General features: G+C 36.6%; 2 protein-coding genes across 3 annotated transcripts in view; both read right to left on the reverse strand.

Annotated features, from left to right (window-relative positions):
* The window catches only part of igdcc3 (immunoglobulin superfamily, DCC subclass, member 3), a 119,352-nt gene extending 109,198 nt beyond the window's left edge, over nt 1-10,154 (reverse strand). Inside the window, exon 1 of the mRNA XM_087261286.1 lies at nt 9,871-10,154. Coding sequence (XP_087117412.1) covers nt 9,871-9,934 — 64 coding nt within the window. The 5' untranslated portion in view covers nt 9,935-10,154. The remainder of the gene's footprint in view (nt 1-9,870) is intronic.
* Nucleotides 10,155-20,199: 10,045 nt separating this feature from the next.
* Nucleotides 20,200-21,876, reverse strand: part of igdcc4 (immunoglobulin superfamily, DCC subclass, member 4) — a 129,294-nt gene continuing 127,617 nt past the window's right edge. For both annotated transcript variants that reach the window (XM_087261269.1, XM_087261270.1), the window contains exon 20: nt 20,200-21,524. In XM_087261269.1, the coding sequence (XP_087117395.1) occupies nt 21,024-21,524 (501 nt within the window). In that variant the 3' untranslated portion in view covers nt 20,200-21,023. The remainder of the gene's footprint in view (nt 21,525-21,876) is intronic.

Below are 21,876 nucleotides of genomic sequence, written 5' to 3' on the forward strand. Positions count from 1 at the left end.
CCTGTCTAGTTAACCTAATTAACCAAGTTAAGTCTTTAAATGTCACTTTAAGCTGTATAGAAGTGTCTTGAAAAATATCTAGTAAAATATTATTTACTGTCATCATGGCAAAGATAAAATAAATCAGTTATTAGAAATGAGTTATTAAAACTATTATGTTTTGAAATGTGTTAAAAAAAATCTTCTCTCCATTAAACAGAAAATGGAAAAATATAAACAGAGGGGCTAATAATTCAGGGGGGCTTATAATTCTGACTTCAACTGTATGTACTTAAAAAAAAATCACTTGTATGTAATTTTAGCCACTTGGTGGCATGCATTCACTGCAAGCAAAGACATAGTTTGAAGATTTCATGACTGATTGTGGAATCATAGAGGTTGTCATTATTACTTCATTACTCCTGAAGAAATCATGTTCATGGATGAACTAAATACTGCAAAATACAAGGTACCACACAATTCATTCATGTTTGCCCAACACAAATTGCTTAAGTCAATTTAACAAAAGTAAGCAGACTGAACATAAAACAATTATGTTGTCCCCAAAGAAATCTCAATTAATTTCATGTAATTTCGGGTGTTTAATTTTTAATTTGTCGACTTTAACTGCAGTTTGGCACTTTCACTTTCATTTAGGAACATTTCGTTCCTGCCCCCTGTGACACACCAGATATTGGATACGAGTATGCACTGCTGGAAGAGTGTTGTTTTAATGGAGTTTGATACTGCACGCCGTATGGGGAAAAAACTCTGCATTTCGCAATGCAGGTGTCTGTGGTTTTTCACTGACTCTGTAGGTGCAGAGAATAGTGTCAAACAGCCATGTGTATATAGATTATCCTGTCACAAAATGCAGCAAAAATTGTGTTGCGATGGTAATTGTTTTGGTAAGGTGTTTAAATGTCTGTATTGCACTTCAATAATGTGACTAAAATCGGCAGAATCCACATCTTAATTCAATTCCTTTTTACTTCGATTATGACTTTAGTCAGATTAAGGTAATCAAAAATTGCTGTTTACATGGTGGACTCTTAATCAGAGTATTGTCTTAATTGCATTAGGATCTGATTATTGCCATCCATGTAAATGTACTTAATATTTGTGTTCGCCCATAAAGCTTGGGCTATCTTCAAAATTTCTTGCAACAATCTCACTCAAATTCTTGCTAAATCTGTTAAGCACCCATATTTAATCAAGTCTCTGCTGGGCGAAAAAGAAAGAGGGAACAAATCAGCAGCAACTATTGATTAGACATTTTTAAAGAAAGCTCCTTGAGCTCACATCAGTCAAGGTCAGGAAAATAAAGCAGATATGTAGAAAAAAGCACCGAAGAGATAAACCAAGTAAAGAATGGGAAACAATAATAAAAGGGGTGAAAAAAGCAAATTATATACTGCAGCAGCATGGACAGAAACACTGGCTGATTACAGCACCTCCTCTCTGGTGAAGTGTTTAGGGTTTAAGCGCTGCTAGAGCACCCCGGAGTTCAGGATTAGCTCAGCGTGAGTCCAGCAGCCTGCCAGGCAAACTCACACAGAGTGCCTTTGAGTGATGCTCACACACGGGTTTACCACTGACACTCAAAACAACATGCCACACCACATCAGCCTCAATCACTGTTCTCTCCACCCTGCAGAAGCCTACATTTATCAGCGAGAAGGAAGAAAGAAATCCCAAGAAGAGAGAGACACTTTGAAAAGGATAGTTTGTGGCAAGATGACGGGATTCTCATCTGCGTGCCCTCATGTCGCCTGAAACCAGTGCCATTTTTTTCCTTCCGTGGAACACAAAGGAAGTTATCTGGCTGAATTTCCAAGCCGTTGTTCCTTTAACACATGGAGGATTTTCATACTTAAAGCAGTTACCCTAGGTCATTTTAAACCCTGGGATAAACTAAGTCCTTGTTTATTTTTCTTCACATTTCATTTTGTTCATAAATTACATAGAGTTAGCAATTAATCCTGGACATTCTTATGCTAAACCTTCCTTAATCCAAGGTTAAGGTTCTTATTCGCAGTGTCAATGTCACTGGATGAACACTTTCTTGCTTACATAATGACTTTAGCAATGCTCACATTATATATTGTAAATTATTATTGTCACTTTTCAGACAATAAATGGCTCTTCATTCTAATTGATGCATTTTTGGTCAGTATTTGATCCTTTGCATCTCGGATTATAAACACTGGACATGTCTGGCATGGGTGGCATAGTGGCTCAGTGATTAGCACTGTCACCTCACAGCAAGAAGAATGCTGGTTCAAGTCTCTGCTATTGAGTTAATGATCTGAATCTAAATCAGGTGTGTTTGGTTAAGGAGAAATATAAAACATATGCAGAGCTGGTGGTCCTCCAGGAACGTGGTTGAGAAACACTGACTTAAATCATCTTTATTTAAACCATTTTTATTTTACATCTTTATGCTCACATTTTTGTTGTGCTGTGTTTGACTGTTGATATGACTTGTGAAGAATGTAGAGTAAAAGTAGGATGAAAAACATTCATGGTTTCCACGGTTAAGCCCCATTCAAACCAAATACTAGAATGAAGAAGAGAAAAAAAATACGGAACGATACAGAAAATAAATAACATCTGATTTCAGGCCACAGCTATATAATAATGGCCCAAAGGAGTTATAACCCTTACAGAAACTTTTAGCCAGTTGATAAAAGGATAAACATTAACAGTACATATTTGGCTGCATTCATTTTCTGACATGGGACTGAATATTAAAAAGAAAAAATGAAGACTTCAGATGGAAAAAAAACTCTAAATATCATTAAAAAAAAATCCTCAATCTTCTATATTTATGTTCAGTTATTTTACTTAAAAATACAATACAAGGAAACCAAACCTAAAAAAAAAAATCATCATCATCACAAAAGTAAAGATTACTGAAACTACACACAAGTCTGAGAAAATGCTCAATTTGAAAGAAAAATTTAGATGGCATTTAAAGGTTATTGCACCTCAAATTTAATTTCAAATTATAAAAGAACAAAAAGTAATGTTTAAAATTACATGGTCAAATGATGACTATTTCTTTATTTTTTTTTTAATTAAAGGGAAAACCTATCTGGCTAAAACAAATATCCAAACATTAAAGCAAAAGAAAAAAAAAAATGTTATTTTATGCGCAGTATTTATGCGCAGAGCCATAGTCCACTGACATATTATATAGTGAATTGGACTGACTAAACTGGCCGTAGTGTATGAGTGTGTGTGTTATTGTAAGAGTGTATGGGTGTTTCCCAGTACTAGGTTGCAGCTGGACGGGCATCCTCTGGGTAAAACATGTGGCGGACCAGTTGGTGGTTCATTCCACTGTGGAGACCCCTGACAAATAAGGGACTAAGCCAAAGAAAATGAATGCATGTCTGGCATGTTTTAAAAATAATGCTAATACCAAGAAAACGGTCAATGGACTTACATTTCAAGTATTCTAAAGTCATGTGATGGCACTTGTGACAATTGACTGACTTTATGAGGCAAATTTGGAATAAAACACCTGTTATTTTATGAGCAGGATTTATTTCAGAGCAATAGTTCACTGAGAAATTATGCAAACAGTCTTCGCTATCACAGAATGATTATCTCGATGTTAAAATCAACCAATTTAATAGAATTCAATTTTAAAAACAATTCTTCAGTGGCTAATCAGTAAACTATGCCTCTGTGTAGTAAATGCTGCACCATCTACGTATATGTACTGAAGGTTTAATAAAACTGGCTTTACTTAAAAAAAAAAAACGTGCACAAAAATCATCCTCCGATTAAATCGCCCAGCTCTAATTTTTACACGCTCAAAGTAAGACCTCTAATTCTAAACGAAGGGTAGAAATAAAAGAAAAACACCTTCTGTACAACCAGACTTGGCAAAGAAAATGTGTCCTGCTCTGAATAATAAAAATGTGATTATAACTAAATGCCAATTCTTAGGTCCTCTCTGACCTTGACTTGGTGAAATATCACACCAATTGCACACCGAATTAAAGCATGCATTGGCCATGAAGAACTCAGTTTCATTAGCAAGGATAATTCCACTCTTACTAGTCATTCCCTCACTCTAAATATCATTGGTTTAGCATGACCTATACAGTAGCAATGAATTAAATAATGTCCAGGGGCCCCAAATGTTGCCTCCTTATTAGCATCATCCATCCTTCTCTTTACAGAACCTTCTGCTAATAATAAACAGGGCATCTGTATAGCCTCACCTGCTCAATTCAAATACCAAACTCTTTTGCTCTTTTCATTTTGCATCTTTTTCCCAGGGTTCCGGTGTGACGGTCTTTTCGCACACTGCAGGTCTTGTTTTGACTTTTTGTGACAAAGCACTGAAACACACTGTCAGTGTGACGGCTGCTTTCAGCCCCTTTCTTTTGTCAAGATTTACAGAGAGAACTCTCAGATTGAGGCCACGGAGCAGGGAATAGGAAAAGTCATTCTTTTTATGGTGACCTTAAAACCTCATCATCATCATCATCAACATCTTTGTGAAACTAGAGCAGGCTGTTTTTAATACTAAATTACCAGCCTGATATGTGAGGAATTTTTTAATTAAAATTCTCATTACTCAATAAGTGCACAGTAAATGTAATAAATCCTTCAGCAAGCGAATGTTGATTTCTATACCATTTTATGCTAAACATTGACAGGCATATACAGTACTACAAGCTGAAAAAATATTCTGCATTAATTCAGGCCTTCTGTTTGAACTCCACATGCACTCAGCCTGTGGCTACAATGGTGTTGTCTTCACCTTCCCAATGTGGCCATTATAAGCACACTTCTCTTCCACTCACAGAGGAAGCGTTCTCATTTTTGAGCTGAATTCTTTCACAACCTGGAGGTCTATTAACAAAGAGTCACAAATATCTTAAGTTGTTAAATATTTGCTAGCTTTGTATATCAGTTTACACATCTGACAAAATGATCTGATTAATCATCAGGTAAATTTACTACAGGCAGTCTGATGTATTGCCATTTGAAGTCAACAGCCCGACACGCAAGCATCCTATTACCCACGCTCCATTGCCATATTTGAACAAAGTTGATATTAAATTTTTTTTTGGCACACTGTTATGGTTTATTCTTTATTTAGCCTTCTTCTATTATTATTATTATTGTTATTATTATTTTTTTTTTTTCTTCGTGATTGTGTTGTGGTGGAGTTTGTTTTACTAATTGCTGTTCTCTTTTCTGTGAGGCTGGCTCCGCCTTGCACCTGCCGCTCATTCGGCTTGTCACCTTTATAAGCGGTACTATAATACTCTTGAGAGTATGACCTGTACTTGCTGAGAATCTCTCTGTATCTTGTCCTGATGAAGGTCTGAGACTTCTGTGCGCATCTAGTGCAGCCGCTGCTGAGGAGCCATGCTGGTGTTGTGCCGTTTCTTTGATCTATGATTATCTATACTTTATCTATATTTTCTCTATAGTTTATGTTTTGTGTTTAAGTAATTGTTTTGACTGAGAGATATTGTTTAATTATTGATTTATGTTTTTGTTGTCACCTTAATTTCCTTAATCAGACACTTATATTCTGGTTTCTAAATAAACAGAGAATTGTATTTCAGGTTTCAGTGTCCTTTTATGTTGCTAACCCCTTCCCTAGACGAGCCTTAAAAACTGGGGTTCGTAACAACACAAAAGTGTTCTTGGAGCTGTGTATGGTTACAGTTGAGCCACTGAAGTCACATGGAATGTTTTGAAAATGTTTTTGGTTCCTTTTTAGGACACTAAATGTCTCTGGACTGCAGCTGAATATGGAGGGTGAGGGAGCTCTCTCTAATTTCATCTAAAGTAGCTTCATCATTTGTGGTTAGAAGATGAACTTCTAACCACAAATGAAGGTCACAAGGGATTGAAATAACAAATCTACTTTAACGTATGCAAACTGAGAGACATTTCGAAATGCATTGTTTACACAGTTGTTTTAGCATACACAAATGTAAAATCTACTATGTTTAAATTGTAAGATTAAGTTATCTAAATTCGTTAATTTTCTAATTTCTATCATTTTAATAATTCATTTTTTTTTGTTTTTTCTCTTTTATTAATATATTAACTGAACAACTGAACATTTGGTTTTGGTTATTTGATTAAATCATTTTAAATCATCTTTTTGAGCACTATAGAGTGGATTCATAAACACTACTGATTGCCCATTGTGTTCAGAATATGACCAACAAATATAATTGTGATTGGTTCTTCATGGAACGCCAACACATATTAAGTGAAACAAATATAATTGCATTGTGAGAAATTCTCACAAAGTTTTTTTAACCCTTGCTTTTTTTTCTAAACCTGCTTTCAAAAATCACCATAATCACACTTATTATTTTCATTTATTCATTTTGTTTTTGGCTTAGTCCCATTATTCATCAGTGGTCGCCAGTGTGGAATGAACCACCAACTTTTCCAGCATATGTTTTACTCAACGGATGTCCTTCCGGCTGCAACCCAACAGTGGGAAACACCCATACACTCTTGCAATCACAAACATATACTACGGTCAATTTTGCTTACTCAATTCACCTACACCCTATGTCTTTGAACTGTGGGGAAATCCGGAGCACGTTGAGGATGAACACAGGGAGAACATACAAACTCCACACAGAAATGCCAACTTGCCCAGCCGAGGCTTGAACCAGCAACCTTTTTGCTGTAAGGTGATCGTGCTACCCACTGTGCCACAGTGACACCCACTGATTGTTTTCATGAAAGTTTATTAATAATTTTGCTGTAATTGGTAATTCATAATCAGGAGCTCGGTCTGGCCATTGGGAGCACCCGGTGACCTTACGGTCAATCGTGAATCATGCCTGCCCAATCTCCTACCACAACCACTCTTCACTTACCGATTGCCACCAACCACCAACTTAAACCCCCGATTGTTGGCCATGATATAATAATGTAATTAATAAAAACTAGTGAAATCACAATGTTACAATGATTTTCCGTTTAAATAAAACATTTGAGAACTTGTAAAAAATATGTATGGTTTTCAAAAATAATAATTAAGCAGCACAACCATTTTTGTAATATCGTTGCCAATAATAAGAAATGCTTTTAAAAAAAGAAACCCCTTTAAAAAAACAGTACAGTAGTGCATAAAGACACAAATGACAGGCAGACTGTAAATTTCAGCAGATAGATTAGCATTTTACACTGTTTTTATATAGCATTAGTATTGAGACATTCACAATATCCAATCTCAAAGATCATCCACGAGATATAAGATTTATTATTAGAGACATTGACATTGTAATTACATCGTGAGTTTCTATTCTTTTGAAGGAAAGACTGCTGCCCTTGAGTATCTATGATTGAATTACAGTAGGCTTTTAGGCCAACAGCACTATACATCAACAGGTCTTGTAATACAAAGACATGTGATACAAAGCGGTTTCATTCATTTGTTGCACACATCATGCATTACATTTGCCAACCTGGACCTCAGAACATTAAAAAGAAGTTTTCCGCAACAGAGAGTTAACTAAAGACACTTTGCAATTTACCAACCCAATCCATGCATTACCTCCTTTCACTAAGTGCTTTCCTGATTGGCAGCTCTGTAATGGCACCCTACCATGAAGACCTGAAGGAAGACTTCAGCACAAGCCAGTAATTTTAACATGTGACCTCAGCGTCTATGCGGTTTGCTTATGATGATCGAAGTACTTTGCAGTAAAATGAGCTTTGTGAACACTAAGCAAAATCCCGATTCCCTGAATGTCATGCTCCATAAGCACACGCATCCTGCACACTGCCCTCCAGCCCAAGCAAACAGGCCACACGCTCACATACACAAACTGACAATTACAGGGGAACAAAGAAACAGAAGAAAAGAGAGAGACAGCCTTGACACACAATCTTCAAGACAACAGCAGCCTTCAGTTCTTTCCTCACTTTTCCACCACAATGGAAACACAAAAAAAAGGAAACAATCAATCGGAGCTCCTGCTGTCTATGAGAGATAACAGACACAAGCTGCTCACCTGTGGGCTGAGATGAGCCACTGTAGGCTAGTTTAGAAAAATATAGGATAGAAATATTAAGTATATATATATATATATATATATATATATATATATATATATATATATATATATATATATATATATATATATATATATATATATATATATATATATATATATTAAGCATCTCAATTTTAAGGAATACCTGGATGGCCTGACTACTAAAAATGAACAATATGTACTGAAAACCTATACTGTGAATGTCAATGTTAATAGAGCTATACACATGCCTAGAGTGCTGGAGATGTCAAATAGCAGAAAGACCTTAAAAATAGCTATTCAAGGCTACAGTCGATCATAAATCAGAGAATATGAAACTGCACAAGCCTCAGGCTCTCTCCTATGATCTTTATGCTCACTAGTCCATTCATTGTCTGTGAAGAATCAAGCAAGTTTTGGCTTCTATTATATGGTGTATATTAATAATAAAATATTTTAACAATAATAGCTTATTCTTTTTTAGATTGTGTTCATGTGTTGATGTTTTAGCATGAAAATACAGTAATCTGATACTTAAAATTGAAGGAGAATGTTGTTCTGATCAAACACACTCCCCTTATGGAAATTAGTTTTACACTGTCAGAAAAAAATAATAATAATAATATTAAGGACATGCTTTATATAATTAAATAATTTTATTGTTGATGAATCACTTTGTGTGTATTTCAAACACATAACCTACAACTCATGGCAATTATTATCTTAATATTAATGAATGACCTTTTCATAAATGTTAACTTTCTGCTTTTTCACACAAGTGATTGTAGCTTTGTTTGGGCCTTAAATGGTCAAAAAATGGACCCTTTGACAGTTGGGAACTTATTTGTACTTTTGTTTACCCTTAAATGATACATGAGTAACACATGGTGCTACTATGGACCATTGCAGGTACAACTTCTCTATTTGAAACCCAAGTGTTCACAAATGGACCCCAACCATACCCTTTTTTTCTGACAGTGTACAAATAAATCCAAACACCATGTTTGTTGTAGTTAAATCGTGGCACTCATAACCTTCGTTTAGTAAAACTGGTCAAACAAAAGCTAAATCCACAAAAAAATATATGTGGTTGGAAAACTTTTATAATAAGAAAACCATTATTCATTATCATAAGGGGTTTTATTAAGTTAATTAAAGCCCTCGTCGAAGATCAAGAGCAATTGCCTGCCTAAATCCTGATAAAAAATGTATTCATATATATTAACAGTCAAACACTCATAAGCAGTATATTCATTAAAAATGTCTAAATAAAACTAAAAACATGGTTATTGTAGTTCAACTATGTAACAACAGTAGCCTAACCATTTTATAATAAAACTGACACATGGCAATTAATCCTTAAAAACACATAATAAAATCCTGGTTAAATTTGCATAAGGCATTTGAGCAAATCAAACGTATGGAACACGTGTATACAATAACATCAGGTTGCTACATATTACTTAAAAATTATGCTTATAATATCATTGCTATTTCCCACATACATTCAAAACACGTGCAAACAACGCTTTTTTATTTATATGAACTTCACAATTTAACATAAAAGCATTTTCAGGGTCTTAAAACTGCCAGAAACCCAAAATGCAGTGTGTCAGCAAGCGCGTGGAAGTCTCCATTCACAAAACCAATCCATGCTTCAGTACCATCTACATGCAGGCAAACACACCCACCCTAGTCTGCAACTACAGCTGTAAACACGACCCCTACAATCGCTTTAGAACCCCGTCCGAAGCAGACCCTAAATAAGATCCAAGTTCACGGTCAACCCTACTGCCCAAGTGACCCAATACAGCGAGTTTAGCGTAGAGAGAGAGCACACACTTACCGACAAAAGCGAGCAGGAGTATTCCGAGAGAGCATGGAGCCTGGCGGCGCCGTCCGGAAGCCATTTAATCACATTGAAAATTAGACGAAATGCAATAAAAGAAGGTGAGGCAAGAGCGAAGACAAGGATGGGGAAGGAAGAAATCAGCTCCTCTTGAAATAAACTACAGCCGGTGGCTTCAACATACTTGCGCCATTTTACACATCTTTCAAGGAATGTGTCAGTAGCAGCAGCATCTCGCGCTCTCAGTCTCTCCTCATCGCGACCAAACCAACCAACCAACCAACACGCGCGCGCTCATCCATCCACCTTTCCGAGCGCAGCCTCTCTCTCTCTCTCTCTCTCTCTCTCTCTCTCTCTCTCTCTCTCTCTCTCTCTCTCTCTCTCAGAACAAAAGACGCCTCAAACACAGAGCTGGAAGAGAGGATACCGGGTGGTTATGTGTGCTGGGCATTAAAATAATCTTATATCAAATATTGTTTACAATAATGAAAGCACAGCCGAACAAAGACAGTTAGAAACAAACTAATATAAGCGGAATAATTGGAGGAGGATGATTCAGCTTTTGCTAGAAATAATAGGCTACTGTCATCAACAACAGATTAATTTCTATTATTAATTTCTATGCTTATAATGTTAGTTTATGTTTCTTTACTACTGCACATTTTGATAGAATAAATAGAAGTTAAAATGTCAGACATGAGCCAGCAGTGATAAAAGAGTGCCATCTATTGGAGGTTCAGCATTGAGCCTGACATAAACAAGTGTCTTTCTTCCAAAACAGAAGTCCAAACAGAAGGTAGCCTAATAACTTATGTTATCATCAGATTCCCCAAAGTACTTGTAATTAGATGACTATTTTTTAAATACCATCAGACTACAGAATAAGCCTATATTTTTATTGGCTAGGCTACATTGTTATTTTGTTCAGGAAATATTTGTAAAATGGAAGCAAGTTTTTCACAATTTCCTTTTTTTAACTATTAATTCAAGAAACAAACATACAGAAATCGAACATACAGGTAAATAATAGTAGTAGAAACAATAATGATAATAATTTAACAGAGTAGATTAAATCATAATACATATAAAATAATGTGGGCGACGCGGTGGCGCAGTAGGCAGTGCTGTCACCTCACAGCAAAAAGGTTGTTGGTTCGAGCCTCGGCTGGGTCAGTTGGCATTTCTGTGTGGAGTTTGCATGTTTTCCTCGCGTTAGCTTGGGTTTCCTCCGGGTGCTCCGGTTTCCCCCATAAATCCAAAGACATGCTGTACAGGTGAATTGAATAAACTAAATTGTCCGTGATGTATGTTTGTGAATGAGGGTGTATGGATGTTACCCAGTGATGGGTTGCAGCTGGAAGGGCATCCGCTACATAAAACATATGCTGGACAAGTTGATGGTTCATACTGATGTGGCGACCCCAGATTAAGGGACTAAGCCGAAAAGAAAATGAATGAATAAAATAATGGAATAAGAAAAAAATGAAAAGAGGAAAAATAAACGCAGAGGAAAAAAATTATATCAGTGGCATTTTCAAAATAATGATTGTAATATTTTTAACCAATCTAAGAGTTTTACCAAACACATCAATTCCAATTTTAAAATGTGAAGAAGAAGGATCTGAATTGGTGATTTATTTTTTTTTTGTTGAATAAAATGTGCCAAAAAAAGTTAATGTAGTTCTCTGATATATTAGTTCTACCATCTGATAGTTAGTTTTACTATTTGGTATGATAGTAAAATCTGAACTTGGCATTAGTCACTGACATTACCTTCAGCAGGTATGGTGTGAAAATCGAATGGCAGCTAACGGCTGCTTCTCACTCAGGGCTGTTTATGAGGGAAAGATCTTTACTGATAAGCGAGACTTTCCCCTGTAATGACTAGGCATGAGACGATAACCACTTTTAAGGTTTACCATGGTTTTGAAAAGTCAAGGTTTTAAAACCATTCAAATTCTGCTTTATCATCCCTGAGGTATTTGTACATTTATTGAGTTTTATTTTAGGGCAACATTAGAAAAGGACCCTCCACATCGCAAGCTACTGGTCAGTGCATGATTCAGAAAACATCTGAAAAATAAATCTCTTAAATCAACATCCAGCATGCTGTAGAGCTGAACAGTGCAGTGGCTTACTTTATATCCAAAGAAAAGAAAGGTATCCAAATGCCTTTTCAAGAAATCTGTTTTTTTAAACTAATTAAGACAGCAGAAGTAAATGACTTATTTACATAATTAAGCCTGACATTCAAAAATTTTTAAATGTTAAAAAATATATATACCATGTTTAATGGTGAAAAATATATATTTTTTTGTTTTACCCAGACATTTATAAAGAACATATTTTAGAGTAGTAAGTGCAATATCGTGATATCATAAAACAGAATAATTTTACCCAAGGTTATCATACCGTCAGAATCTTATACCAGCCCATGCCTATAATGACACGTACAAAGGGAAAATACCAATTAAAGTGTTCATGCAGACAGTTTCTATGAAGTGTGATTAATTTATACCATTAGAGGATGGCTATAATCACACAATGTTGCCTTACAACTGTGTTTAAACCTCTTGTAAAAGTGATTTCTGCATATACTAAAGGTCCCCTTTAAAGATCTCTGCAAAGAATGCCCCGTTACATTACTTCACTGCTGGCCTTTAAATAAATTCTCTGGAATCAGTTTGCATAGAAGTATTTCAATGCAACTATGTATTTCATTCACTGCAAAACCCAACAGTCAATATATCAAATGAAATGAGTGTACTTAACTCAAAATTGACTGAAAGTTAATTCTACTCTAAGTGTTTTGAACTCATTGTTGAAGGTAATGAGTTAATTAAATACCTCATTACTTCAACTTAAATTGAGTAAGTTTACAGTACTCATATACATTAGTAACTCAAATGGTTTGTTGCAATCGGTTTCCTCAAACGGTTTGAGTTGTCTTAACTTATTGGGTTTTACAGTACTCAGTTGGTTTGAGTTCTCTTCATTTATTGAGTTTTACTGTGCTCAAATTGCTTCATTTACTCAAATGGATTAAGCTCACAGTACTCATTAGGATTAGTTTTTGAACTTAAATGGTTTGTTGCAATCGGTTTCCTCAAATGGTTTGAGTTAGCTTAACTTTTTGGGTTTTACAGTCAATGGCAAGTTCTCTTGAAAATTACTACTGCAAAATTAAAAACATAACTCATATTTATATAATTGCTTCAAAACAGTGAGACAGTTTTTGTTTATAAGATGTTTATTTACATAATACAAGTTAGCAGATATTTTGCTGCCGCAAAACCTCACAAACAGAGACAGTGAGCGAGGAAGAACATAAACCTCACAATATCAGATATTCCTCCACTGCATCCATCCATCAAACTCTCCACCCTTCACAGCTCACGCATATAATTGAGTACCAACATTTGATCAGATATAATTTCCTTGTATCAATTATTCATAGGGCACATTTGTTCCAGTTAAAAAGATTAGATCCAATCTAACCCAGTCACTTGAAGCTTTCTTATATAATCCGACAACTAAAAGACCGCTGTCACAATATCTACAGATCATAATAGCGCTGTAGAGTATAACATGGAGAGTCAATCTCAAAAACAAATGGTCAATGAATGCTTCTTCGATCTCATTTACCTGTATCTGAAACCCTTTACAGTCTTTAGTTTTTACAAAGAAGGCCATGAGAACATACAAACAGACATCAGACAGACACATAAATGGGTAAGTTTAGTTTTGTGTTTGCCGAGACTGATGTTGTGTCTCACATTAACCGATTAACATCACAGACCAAATACTGCTGCTGGTGTTACACAAATGTGTCCACAGTATGTGTGCTGAGAATCTCAGAAAAGCACAGGTCTGCTGGTTGACTGGGAGGTACATAAAAAAAGGATGTGTTCTCACGTCACTGGAATAGAAAGGTCACCACGAAGCACCAAAGAGAAAACAGCTATTAGAATATTTGATATCTTTAGAAAAAAAAAACAATGTCTGTGCATCAGTGTTACTATTTGTTGTTGCTTTCCCCCTGTCGTGAAAGCCTTCACTTTCCAGGAAGACAAGGTGAGGTTTTCATTCTTCAATGCACACTTGCTTTACTTCAGAGTAAGGTATGACACCTGAGCAGTAAGCACTGTATAAAAATGTCCCATATGCACCTTTGTGTCTGTATGGAGAGGTATGGCTTTGACAGGGGAACTCTCATTTCTAACTGTTTGCTATCCATCTCTCCTCAAATCATTGCTTTCCCTAACATACTGAAGCAGAAACCAGCCTGATGCTTGAAAATGAGGTAAAATTAGACGATCGACTCATCCGGTTTGAGAAAGCGCATGCATGATAATCCCAAATTGACCCATTCTGAAGTTGTGCCATGCTGAAGATGTCACTATGGTTAAATTAAGAAGCAGCAAATGAGGTATCTGAATTGTATCTGATCCTGAAGGGCTGTTTCTGAACAATAAAATGCATATCTGAGAGACAAGACATCTGTTAACCCTGGCGAAACCTAGATTTCCTTATTTTATTAGAGAAACATTTTTCCTCACACATTCCAAATGCTGTTGGTGAGATGCGCCGAACACTATAATCCAATGAATAAGACTCTGGAGCAAACCCAGCAAACAATTCTGTGTTTAATAGACGTCTTATAGACAACCAAACGTAGTCAGCTTGGCTAAAACAAGGCTAAACTTGGGCTGTTAAAAATCTACATCTAAGAATAGCCCAAAACTAGACTAGTTATCAAACAGACAGACTTTATACGTGTAGTCATTCATTTCTGTTTATTTGATGACTAGCCTATAGTTTTGGCCTATTCTTAGACGTCTATTAGATTTGCACTGACAGACCAAATTTAGCCTTGTTTTAGCCAAGATGACCATGTTTAGATGTCTATTAGACATCTATTGGACATCTTTTAAAGCAAAAATGGCTTGCTGGAAGATAAGACTATACGTTTGGCCACACAAAATGTGAGAACATAACAAATATGCACAATCCTGATTTTGGTGGTAACATACAGTAACTGTGGTTGGACTACTTAGTTTAAAGGGAACCTTCAATCGAAAATTGTAATTCTGCTATCTTTTTTTAATCATGTGAGGCTAAGTAAATGATGTCAGATCCTTCATTTTTGGGTGAACTATTGTTTTTGCAGAGAACTGACAGGAAGCATGTTGATCAACTGTTATAATCTCAATAAAGCTGCTGACTCTAAAGGTGCAGTCACATTATGGGCCAATTTGTTACAGGGAGCTAGCCACCATGCTCAGTTCCATGAAAACTAATGCTTGAACTCTGAAGGGATGTAATGATATATTTAAACAAGCCATTAACTGGAGGATATAGGACCACTGTTGTCATGTTTTTTTTTCATTATAAAGGACATGGAACATTGAGGTTTAAGAACTAAAACACAATTGACTTGTATTGGAACAACATGAAGGAATTAACTTAACTTATTAGATTGTACAAATTTAAGAGGATTGAACATAATAAAATTGTTGTTGTATAAGTTATCGCATAAAAAAAACCTCAAGAATTGTGTTGTTTCAGCAAACTTTAACTACGTAGTTTGGACAAACAACAAGCATAGTATCATCAAGGCTGAGAATAGAACACAGCAACAAAGTCACTAGTCATGTTTCTGTCCAAAGATGCCAATTAGATTTATGCTCAAAACTAGAAAACTCACATTTGCGAATAAAGCATGGTTGCCAATGTCAAAAGACAACAAAATTGTCTCTTCCTGATAAACTTGTCCATTAATGCTGGAACATCACACTCATTTTGTCATCACCTTACATGTTCAAATAAAACAATATGATTTTTCTGTTGCGCTTGCTGGAATTTATTTTATAAATCGGTTTCCAGTGTGCATCTTGGCGTTTAGGTTCCAATATTCCAATATGCATAAAAATAAGTGGATGAAAACAATGGCAACAGGTTATGCCACTAAAATTAGCTTTCTAAATATGTCTGATGTCCTGTAATGCTTTAAAATACTTTGTCAGTGTTTACATCCACCAAATCAGTGTACACTTATAGTACATTACTGTAGTTCCAATTGCACTGGAGTAGACCCTGACCCTGTTCACCCAAATGGCAATCTTCAAACCAAAATAGCTCTTAGTTCTAGCAGTGCAAACACTCCAACTGAGTAAGAACTGTGGGAAAAGCTCCTCCAGTGTGAAAGCCCCTACTGCGAACAAAATCCTGCGGTTTCATTAGGAGTTTGGACAGTTAAGAGTTACAAGAGGGTGAAACCACACAGATTTGACTTGATTTTGTGGTCAGGTTGGCCATGCAAATACTCTGTACTGAGTTGTATAGGACTTCTCTATTAGACAAGTCCTTGGCACAGAGTCCAATGGCTAGCTTAAAACATCCCACCAGGAGACTCGTCGTGCTTAAAAACATAGTTCACCCACAAAGAAAAATTGTGTCATCATTTACTTTTCATTTACCTAATCCGAATCTAGTATTTGTTTTTTGTTTGTGGTTATAGGTGTTCAACAAATGAAAGAAATTCAAAGGTTTATAACAACTTGAGGGAGAGTAAATGTTGAGTACATTTTTATTTTGTGGGTGAACTAACCCTTTAAGGCCATCAATTAACCACGCACCCTCTACTGGCTAAACAGCAGCTTTACTTTCTTACTTTCACTTAGACCAGAGGAGAACTGCCCCCTCGACTGAGTTGGTTTTACTGTTGTCTTTGGCTTAGTTGGCGTTTGAAAGTCACTTGACCTTCAGAAATCCATCAATATGACTACACTGGATGAGAACGAAAGCTGCAGAATCACAATGGTATTGCTCTGAAAATGAAACACTAAATAATTGCACTCATTCACCTCAGTCTTTCCGTTTCTGCATTTTATAAAATTGGAAGCATTATAGACGTAAAGATGACTTGAGTAAACTCTACTCTACAATGGCTTCTTGCAAGTAAAATGTCACTGAAATTTCACAAATGTGACTGCACCTTAAAGTCCGTGTGAAATCAAAATTTACGTATATTACAAGCACATTGTGATTCTTTGGGCGAACAATTAATGCATGCAAGTTAATCTACCAAATAAAAAGGTTTGTTTTGGTGTAATCTTTAATCAGAGTCTGACCATTTGGAGTGGCGGTCCTTTTCTGTTGACATCAGTTTGAATGATGCACACAAAGAAAAACCCACCCCCAACCCAATATTCTATTTCAGTTGGAAGTACCTCAACATACTGAAATAAAAGTCCAAGCAAACTCCATTCCACAAGGACTTTAAAGCTACGGATCAAGGATGAGTAGCTGACTGGCCTCTATACATATAAAAGTGTGACAGCTGGCGGTGTGTGAGATCCTTACTGTCATTTAGACATTCATCATTACCATCATTTCCTACTTGATCAGCCCTGAGTTTGGCCTGCTGTACATACAAAAGCTGGAATGTTTTAAAAAGACCATCTAAAAGGAACATAGTCTTGCTCTAGCACCAAAGTACTAGTCAGTGAAATTATTGAAATGACTAAGACTGACCGGGACTGAGAGTTGTTGTTGTTGTTGGCATCACGGGCAGTCCTGTCAATGACCTGAAAAAGTATGAGAGGTTGTTGATGGTTCTCTTTCAATAGAATAGAAGAGACTACTTTAAATAGGTGTTTAAAATGCATAAAAAAGGGAGCGCAACAGAAGCAGACCTCCCTCTCGGGAGCTATACAACATGACTTTGCATGGAGGACAGTTTATTTACAGTTTCGGATGAACCCTAGATGGTGACAGGCGCACAACCAGAAGACAAAGAATATAGTACGGGACGAGACCTGTCTGAGAGATGGAGGCTATTTGCTAGTTTGGCTGAAAATGTTCTTCTCAGACTCCCTGCATAGAAGTTCCTGAGAACAGAGATGACTGGCATGTCAACAGGTAGATCGTATGGACACAAACCTTGTGGTTAGCCTTCCATCGCGTTTATATCCCTTCACATCTGAAAGATATATTGCAAGTTTTTTTTTTCTCCAATACCAAAGAACTAGACAAGCGGATGACCACATGCTTGCACACAGGCTAATAACCAGAAGGCTTCAGTAACCCTTACACAAGTACACAGACACAGAGTGAGAAGGGCAGTAGATTCTGCTATTATCCAAAGGCTATGAATCAGACGGCGTTAAAAAACGAATTCGCCTTCTAAATTACTTTCATAAAATCATACAGAAAAAAACACAATCCTGTAAAGAAATGAGGTAGTGCTGTTGACTGAGAAAATCTTGGAGCATGAATCAGTGTGATGTGTCTTTACAAGTACACTCAGAGTTGCAATGATAGAAAATCTACATGGACTCTTGGTGTGTTTTTTTTTTTTTTTCGTCATTTTTGTTGTTTTTTTCTACATGAATCTGATACAGCAATCTTGTATATACAAATGCACCTTGAATTTGAGACTCCTGAGACACTTCGCTCCAGTCAGGGAATGTGTGTTTTTATTTGTATTGTATTCAGGTTTGCGTTTGCATGCATGTACTGTATGTGAAGATGAAGTGATCTCATCAGGCTAAAGAGAAAGTTGACTTGCCCTCAAGTCGTTCCAAATCTATACTATTACTGTTATTTTTTTCCTGCATAAAATGAAAGATTTCAAAAAAGTTGTGTATGTACAGGTTTGGAATGACATGAGGGTGAGCGTAATAAAATGTTCATTTGTGGGACCACAATCCCTTTAAGTGGATAGTTCAGCCAAAAATGAAAACTTGCTGTTAATTATTCCTGTATCTCTGCTCTTCCACAAGGACCGCTTAATCAAAGGTAGGCTAACTAAGCTCATCATATGCAAAAATGACCATTTAAACACCATTAGTTAGTTGTCAAAAGGTCCATTGTGTGGAGTATCTATCTCAGGTAAATAAAGTAGGTTATGAATTAAATCTAATTGAACCAGTTAGAAAGCAAACCTTTCCATGAATATTTGCTTTGCCACTTTATCATAATCAAATAAATAGTTTTGGGCATTGAAATATCCGTGTTGGCTCTTACATAAGAAAATGTATCTGATGCTAAAAAATACAGTTAATAAAAAATCATGCAAGCCTGCTGTAAACTGCTGCTCACAAGACCAAAATTTGTAGAAAGTCAGAAGCAGAGCCAGATTAGAAACATATTGGGCCCTGGGGCAGTAGATATAAACTCAAGGGCCCCATTTATTTTATCGCCTCACAAAAGTAGCTTTTTTTTCGATTTTATTAATATTATTAATTTGCTAATTTATGTTATTATATAAACAATTTCCACTTCATTTATATTTGATTATTATAAATGTTTTCTATTTTACTAAAGTAGATGTACAAGCATACAAAATTTATTTGAACTTTTAAAATGTTAAAGGCTGCCATGCTGCGGTGGCCAAGACAGCGCTTCAGTTATGAGTCCATTCTGCATAAATCCGCCTATCCTGAGATCTCATACTGCACGTTAATAACGGATATTGTTTGAATCAAATTTTTTTGTTCTATGATCATCTTGGATAGCATACCTTTTATAATATAATATAATATATATATATATATATATATATATATATATATATATATATATATATATATATATATATATATATATATATATATATATATATATATATATATATATGAGTGGTTTTTCGCCTTTATTAAATAGGACAGCAGAGATAAGACAGGAATACTTGGGGAGGAGAGGGGGGAGAAGGATCAACAAAGGACCTCAAGCTGGGAATCAAACTCTGGTCGCTGTGAGCATCTCAGTGCTACAAGTCAGCGCACTTTATCACTAGGCTATTGGCTCAAGCTGGTTAGCCTACCTTTCACTAGACCATTCTCGCAGTAGAGCTGAAAGGAGGAATAGTCCTGGAAAATAGAGAGGGTGCTCGCTGCAGAGCCATTTGAGGAGAGCTGAGCTCCAGCAAGGGGGAGCATGAGCTGTCGCTCCTCCCCCTGTAAGCTGTTTTAATGCGTACACCAACCCCACCCCTAACCCTACCCCCAGTGACATCACTCGTAGAAGAAGTGCAAAAAAGGTGGAGCTCAAGCTTAAGCTCCCCCTCGCTGGTGCTCAGCTCTCCTCAAATGGCTCTGCAGCGAGCACCACTTGGGAAAATAAGGGACTTTTCTGGGGAAAAACAGGATATATGTTTACCCTTACTGGGGACTAAATAGGGCTATTTAACACTCTGAATGAGCTACAGCCACTCTGAGCCATAGTTTAGCATTTTCATTGTTTTTGAACAGCAGCGAGCCAAAAGGAATACTTTAGCTCTCAATTCTTTTTTATTGTAACATGTTTTTTTTTAACCCGATGAAGACCATGTAGGTTCAAATGTTGTTACATTAAAACATTTTGAAAGCTAAAGTGGCAGTGTGCCAGTTTTCTTTCAAACTTTTGCCACTGTGTTTTTGATCGAGCACCTGCCTTTAAGAATCCTAGATGTGCACACATTTCTGTTTACAAAAGGAATACTTCACATTATCCATATGTGAAAGCATAATGCAAAGAGGCCTTTGCTCTTACTGTAAATCCTGGATGGCCTGAAATTAACAGCAAATTTTCCTTTCTGGGTTAACTATCCCATCAAAATGTGTTTTGTTTTGTTGAGAAAAAAAATACTAAACATTTTAAATGCACAGATTTGTGTGTGTTTGTGTATGTGTGGCAACCCTGAGACAGCAGGAGGTGGTACTTTGTGGCAGGGCAATCTTTTTTGACACAATGGATCTTCAACCATTAGCACTGATCTCAGATCAATCCCATGAATGAGTTACGTTTCCGTATGCAGGGCTGATTTTAGGATCCTTCGACCTCAGAGTAAGAACACTCCGACTTCATGTGTGCATGTAAACATATAAACCACTTCAGCACATTCAATACATGCACACAAAGAGGGATTAAAGTGTGCCACTGATATGCCATAAAATGCATATCCATGGATACTAGTGCTAAAAAAATATTCTATATGTACATACATATAAAATAATGGAACCAAAAGGTTGCAATAAAACAGCCGAGAGAGGAGGCGTGCGTGGCTACAAGAAAAAAATGGCAACTTCTCCAGCAGGAAGGTGCCACTTGGTTGGCCTCCTCTGTTGTCCTAGAACAACTTTTATTACATTTCTCTTCCCTCCAGCTTAGGGGTACACATAGCTGTGCGCCCCTGAGGTAGAATGCACAAGGCCAGAGCTGGTGAAGGATGAAGGGGAAGCGGGGAGACCCGGTGAAGGCAGGACCTTTCCTGTGGGACACAGTCTGTGGGCCCCGTTCTCCAGGGTCTCTGCCTTTGACCGAAGGGGTTTGGATGAGTGGAAGCCATTCGTAAGCCCCACTCCTTGGTTTTTGGCACCGATCGGTCCACTCTCGAATGGTCCATTGTGATTGGACAGTACTTCAGAGATGTGAGTGCTGGGGGTTGGGGATGGTGATTGAGTCTCATGGTTGTCCTCACTGTGAGGGCTTGATGGAGTTGCCTTCTCTCCAGGAGAAGGCTGCTGGGAAGATGGAGACTCCAGACAGAGCTCCATGTCGCTTTGTGGCCCCTGGTCAACTGTTGCGTTGGACAGCTGTGAATGCACGATGACTTCAGCCTCCACCTGGTTCTTGCTGAGGGAATACAACCTCTCCACGTGTCCACTCTGCAAATACAGAGTATCACACAGATATAAGAAAAATATAATTATATACACAGTTAAAGTCCAAGTTATTAGCCCCTCCTGTTATTTATTTTTTCTTTTTCAATTATTTCCCAAATGATATTTAACAAAGCAAGTTATTTTTCACAGTATGTCCTATATTTTTTTCTTCTGGGGAAAGTCTTAATTGTTTAATTTCGGCTACAATAAAAGCAGTTTTTTATTTTTTAAATGCCATTTTAAGGTCTTTATTATTAGCCCCCTTAAGCTATTTATTTATTTATTTATTCATTTATAGCTTAGAGGTTGTTTAGATTATTTACAGAACAAACCATTGTTATACAATGAAGTGCCT

This window comes from Danio rerio, chromosome 7, assembly GCF_052040795.2.
Source record: "Danio rerio strain M-AB ecotype USA chromosome 7, GRCz13ab, whole genome shotgun sequence".
Taxonomy (NCBI): domain Eukaryota; kingdom Metazoa; phylum Chordata; class Actinopteri; order Cypriniformes; family Danionidae; genus Danio; species Danio rerio.